The sequence below is a fragment of the Uranotaenia lowii genome, chromosome 2 (assembly GCF_029784155.1).
Source record: "Uranotaenia lowii strain MFRU-FL chromosome 2, ASM2978415v1, whole genome shotgun sequence".
NCBI classification, from domain to species: Eukaryota; Metazoa; Arthropoda; class Insecta; order Diptera; family Culicidae; genus Uranotaenia; species Uranotaenia lowii.
The window spans coordinates 185,211,121-185,217,120 of record NC_073692.1 but is presented as its reverse complement, the minus strand read 5'-3'; the positions used below and the strand labels follow the sequence as shown (position 1 = coordinate 185,217,120).

At 39.7% G+C, this 6,000-nt stretch overlaps 1 protein-coding gene across 1 annotated transcript; it reads left to right on the top strand.

Annotated features, from left to right (window-relative positions):
- The first annotated feature begins 2,074 nt into the window (after positions 1 to 2,074).
- LOC129742155 (uncharacterized) lies at positions 2,075 to 2,965 on the top strand. The gene is made up of 3 exons (XM_055733997.1): positions 2,075 to 2,078; positions 2,297 to 2,697; positions 2,789 to 2,965. Exons 1-3 carry the CDS (start codon positions 2,075 to 2,077, stop codon positions 2,909 to 2,911), a joined length of 528 nt encoding a protein of 175 aa, XP_055589972.1. The 3' UTR covers positions 2,912 to 2,965.
- Positions 2,966 to 6,000: the final 3,035 nt, after the last annotated feature.

Sequence of the window (6,000 nt, the reverse complement as noted above, 5' to 3'; positions counted from 1 at the left end):
AGAATAATTCGAAGAAGCTCAAATAAAAGGTTTTAATTGAATTATAAAATTTCTCTAAGAACGCGGGTAGTTTTGACTTCTTAGAAAAAGTTGGAAAGGGTCACTCTTGCATGATTTTTCTTAGTTTGGTTTATATGTTAATGTTGAAAGAATGTTCAACCACGCTTATTTTAAGGCATAAATCAAAATATTCGTGGTTCTGTACTTGTTCTGAAAATTAAAAAGTTATGCAGAATTTAAATTCTATTTTAAATTAAGTACAACTACTTAGTTTGAATTTACTTCATGTTTTTTTTTTAAAGATTGTTGTTTCATAAGTTATGATTGATTGATTTCATCAATATCCCACACATGATTTGGATTCAGGATGCAAAATTCTATCTAAATATAATCAGGTTATCAGGTTTTTCACATAGACACTGATAATGTAGTTCCCATGTATTATTTAAATGGAACAGAATTTAATACATTTACAAAAAAATCAAGCATCGAAGTGTTAAATTAAAAACTGCAGTTTTAAAGGTTTACAAACAACAGTTTTTTACAATTACTAAAAATAACCTGGAGCGTATAACATATAACCAGTCAATACTAATGATTAGATATGGAAAAAGCAGTGTTGAAAAGAAGCACTTTTCAACATTGTTTTTAGCTAAATTTTACTAATTAAAAAAATGCCTCTGAAATCTTTTAACAGAATGATGGAAATAACATTCTGCACCTAAGCCAACGTAAATATGTAGTTCAGAAATTGAAATCTCAATGATTTTTTCAAATAGATATATCTTTTTTTATTTATGCTACAAGTTGCGAAAAGTAGATTTTCCAGCACGAGTCGAGGATTTATCTAACGAGGGTTACCGTGTGGTGAAAAATTCGATTTTTGCAACGAGTTGTATGCAATTTTATTCTTGAAATTTCGTCGGTAACCATCGGGCATCAAACAGAAAGGAAGTCTAAAAACAGTGCTGAAATTTAGAACACCGTTTCAACACATAATATCAAAAAAGTCAATAAAGTCAATAGATTCTGAATGTAATTTTTTTTAAAACTATTTCAATTTTTTTTTCGAAATTTCTTTCATTTTTGTGGATTTTTTTTACTTCTTGCAACAATTTTCCCCCAGTTTTCCACCCACAACCTTCCGCCAACCCCCCCCCCCCCCCCCCTCATCGTTTGAATTGTTTTTCATCTTTTACTATATTACATTCCAAGGCTTATCTAATTAATTGCCGTTGCGTACTATTCCAAACAAACGACCAAGCAACACACAAATGTTGTTGCGAGCAAGAGCTACTCTTTGAATCTTGCGAAAAATCACAATCTTAACGCTATGATGGGATCCGATCGCATGTTGTACATATCGCGATCTGTGCTAAGTCAGGATCTGTACGTTTAGAGATTCGCATTTTGTTGCAACCACTCACAACAATCCGTATGTACGATATTGGAAGGCATAGCGAGTGCGCTCATCAAGGACTTTCTTTTTATCTTGCTTTTTAAAGATTGTGGTAACTCGTCACTCTCGGAGATCTCCCCACACAACAGTAACAGAGCAGAGAGTATCGCTTGCTAGGGCGATTTGAATGTGTCCTACGGTTGGTCGCTCCCTGCTCAAAAGTCGTTAGAAGAGATTTTTTTCCATCCCTGGCCGTGACATGTGGTGCCCAGTGGATGGGCCTCAGGTTGGGTCTCGAAGAGTCGAGATGGAGAAAAAGGATATGTGTGGTTATCTCCAGACCCGAGGAGAGGCGAGTTGTTCTCGTCTCGAATTGGGTCAAGAGACGGAACGATCGAGGGCTCTCGAGACACGAGGAGAGGTGGGTATAGACGCCTCAATTCGTGTCAAGAGGAGGAATGTGAGGAGGTCTTGAGTCACGAGGAGAGACGGGTCAAGACGGCTCAAATTGTGACAAGAGACCGAATGTGTGGGACTCGAGTCACGAGTAGCGGCGAACGGACTGCCAACCCGTAAGTCGTGAATCGTGACAAAGAGTGGACGTAAATTGCTGGTGTAGTACGAATAAAACGAGTATTTGCCGTGGAGCGCATTGCGCGAGTATGGTCTCCCATCATGGGTAAAGCCTTCGTTGCTAGGTCCGGATGGGAGTTATGGCCAGAGGCCCCAGGTGGATTTTATGGCGTAGGGGTACATAGTATCATGAGTCGTCCAATTGCACCCATGGACCCAGAGTAGCAAACTGGGGGGACGCGGTCGCTCGCCGTGCCTTGGAATGCAATCCGTAAAAAGGATTTACCACCTGGGTGATCAACTAATAAAAAAAAAACATAGCAGAGTTAGCTGCTATTCACTGGGCCTTGGACAGCATCGCCTCACGGCCTGTTGGGCACTACTACATTGTAACGGATAGTCTAAGCTCAGTTGACGCAATACACTCAATACGACCGGGAAAGCACTCGCCGTTCTTCCTAGAGAAGATACGGGATATTTTGAGTGCTTTAACAAGACGTCGCTTTTCCATCACCTTTGTTTGGGTTCCCTCTCATTGCTCGATAGTGGGCAATGAGAAGGCAGACTCTCTGGCAAAGGTGGGGGCGACGGAAGGCGACACGTATCCACGTGAAATCGTCTTCAACGAATTCTACTTCTTGGTACGAGGGAACTCTCTTGTCAACTGGCAGCGCAAATGGGACGAGGATGAGGATGGTCGGTGGCTCCACTCGATTATCCCAAAGGTAAGCCTTAAACCCTGGTTTAATAGCTTGGACCTGAGTCGGGATTTTATTCGTATATTTTCCCGTCTCATGTCCAATCATTATTCCTTAGACGCGGTACTCTATCGTTTTGACATTGCTGGCAGCAATTTGTGTAGTTGCGGCCAAGGTTACCATGACATCGAGCATATTGTTTGGTCGTGTGAGGTCCATCTTGTCGCCAGAACGAATTTAATAGACTCCCTTAGGGCCCGAGGAAAACCACCTAATGTTCCAGTGAGAGATGTACTAGCTGTGCTAGATTTGGACTATATGTTCGAAATCTTCCTTTTTCTAAAAGCTATCGATCTTCGTCTATAATTTCTTTTTTATTTTCATATTTCCCTTTCTATCTTCCTTTCTCCTCTCACAAAGTGTTAAGTTAAGCAAACAATTGTAAACAACCAAAATCGATTTTGGCTCCTTAAAGCCTGAAGGTATGAGCCGTTTCAAATAAAGAATTGTTAAAAAAAAAAATCAATTAACATTACCAATCTTTTTATGTTTTTCAGAAAACAAAGTAAGAAATCCAAAATTCATGTTAACATAAAATTTTGGAAATACGTACAAAATTTAAAAAAATTGTGAAATATGTGAATATTTTCAAAATTCTGTGTTACATGCTTTCTTTAAATATTCGAAAATGAATTGAAAAAGTGATCAATGTTCCCTCAGTTTATGGTACTTTAAAATGTGGAAAGTTTCTCCTAACGCTTCTAAATCTCAACTTATTTTATTTTCCAACAAGCCAAGAGCTGATTTTTTAAAACCTAATGAAAATCATTACCTAAATTTCAATGGGGTTTCATTAGAATGGTATGATCATGTGAAATACTTGGGACTCACATTTGATCGGAATCTTATTTTTAAAAATCACATTGAAGATATTCAATCTAAATGTAATAAATACACTAAATCTCATTTTCGTAGGTGATGGAAAGAATTAAAAAAAACATAAGCTATCAAAGAACGAAAGAACATAAGCCGTAAATATCATGAATTTTTCGAAAAAGATACAACGGCTCACCGGCAGGACTTGAACCTGTAATCTCCGCTTCAGTACAGCGGCGCGTTAGCCAATTTCACCACGGTGAACGTGATGAAACTGGCGAACACGAGCAATCGAGCTCTGCCGATCAACTGCTGGACCTTCTATCGTGGTGAAATTGGCTAATGCGCCGCTGTACTGAAGCGTAGATCGCAGGTTCAAGCCCTTCCGGTGAGCCGTTGTATCTTTTTCGAAAAATTCATGATATTTACGGCTTATGTTCTTTCGTTCTTTGATAGCTTATGTTTCTTTAATTCTTTCCATCACCTACGAAAATGTGATTATTTTCAGGTACAAAGATGTACCAAAGCGATTTCATAACATCAGTATTGATTTCAACAGAGCAACACCTCCCTGTGTAACTGGTCTGCTCGGAACCTTGAGCAGCACTAATTGTTTCTTTATCTGACCGTGAGTTGCGGCAAACCCGAAGCAATCGACCATGTGCTCGCTCGGCTAAATCCCGAGTCGATGGGTGGGGTAAGGGGTTAGAGAAACAAGAGAGATCAATAGCGGGAAAGATCACATGCGGGATATAGGGTAACGGACTTATTTTGGACCAGAGGACCAATTTTGGACCACCTTGTCTAGCTCTCTTATAAAACAAATAATCATAACATTTTTTAGCAAATATTGTTGAGGCCCGAGCACTTATGGTAATGCACTAATTTTGTTCATTATTAGTTGCTTTATAAGAAAGCTGGACAAGGTGGTCCAAAATAGGTTCCGAATAGGCTAGACTTCGCCGCCACGAGCTTTTGGGCCTGCCTCTTCTTCGATGCCCATCTGGATTCCAGTCAAGCGCCTCTCTGCAAATCTCGTTTTCATCTCTTCGCAGCGTGTGCCCAATCCATCTCCACTTACGTTCTCGAATCTCGATTTCTAGCGCCTTTTGATGACACCGGCGATGAAGTTCAACGTTTGAGATCCAGTTGCCAGGCCACGAAGCGCGGATAATGTTCCGCAGGCAGCGATTCACAAAAACTTGCAGTTTTCGCGTCGCACAGTGGGCCAGGAACCACACTTTTGCGGTCAAAATTGACTGCAGGCCAGAGGCTTCGTTGTAGCTCATCGGTATCTTCGACAAAGTTACTCGACTATATTTTCGCTATCTATTGATGGATTTGAACTAGTTCTGTTTTTCTCCGAAAGGTGGCGCCAAAATCTAACTTTTTACAGAAGCAAGATACAGGCATGGTTTCTTCTACAAAGTTGTTTATTATACCTTCAACATTAACTTTGTAGAACATTATTAAGCTCTATGTTGTGAACTCACCTTGCAAAAATAATAATTTAAGAAAACCTTGCAAAAAAATGGTTTTTTCACCTATTTTTGTTTTTAGCTATACAATACCTCAAATTTCCACAGAATTCGATTGGAATAGACTCAAATGAGATATTCAGGCTTGGCAAAAGTCATCGTCATGAGGCGTGAAGCTGTGACTGTGAAGCCTCTTGGTCCGTCAAACTCAATTGACTGTTCCTTAACGACCAGTCACTTCGTTTGCCAGTCATTCATTCCCCAGTCATTTGAAGCTAAAATAATAACATAGTCAAGCAATCGCATTCAAACGACCGATGTCGAAAAAGAAACTCATTTATTATTATTGTTGCTCCTGCCAGCAAGCCGAAGACGACCGAAGACGAACAAGAAATGCATTTATTATTATTGTTGCTCCTGCCAGCAAGCTCGTTTCCAGTTTTTTATTGCTATTGTTGCTCTCTGCCAGCAAGTCGTTCAATTAGTTGTACCTGCCGTCATCAGCCGATCGAAGTGTGAAGAGATTTGCCAGTCACCGTCAGGAGAAATTTTGACCATGTGTAGGAGCTTCGCCAGTCGATGATGGAGAAATGTTGATTGTTGTCGTGCTTTATCCGTCATGCGAGTAGTGAGGCTCCGTCAATTGAGAACAGTGCCAGTCGTTTGATGAAACAAAACTAGTCGGGTCAAGCGTGACGGGCGAAATTTACCATCACTGGAGATATTCTAGTGGAAAACTTTTTCCTTTCGCAGATTTTTTCTGTCAAAATCGCAAAAAATAGGTTAAAATTATACATTTTTCAAATTGCAATAACTTGCTTGCGAGCAGTTTGACGCACCTCATTTTTTGAGAAGTGACAGTTGTAATTATGATCTAAATGCATGTAAAAAATGTCGGTGGGTTCTCGTAGGTTCCTTGCCAAATGATTCAATATAGTTGGATAATCTTCAATACAAATTCACACATTTTAAGACC

What these genes read in the sequence shown, in the direction of transcription:
- LOC129742155 (XM_055733997.1), top strand. An exon ending in TCCACTCGATTATCCCAAAG is followed by an intron (nt 2,698 to 2,788) that starts GTAAGCCTTAAA and finishes ATTATTCCTTAG; the next exon opens with ACGCGGTACTCTATCGTTTT.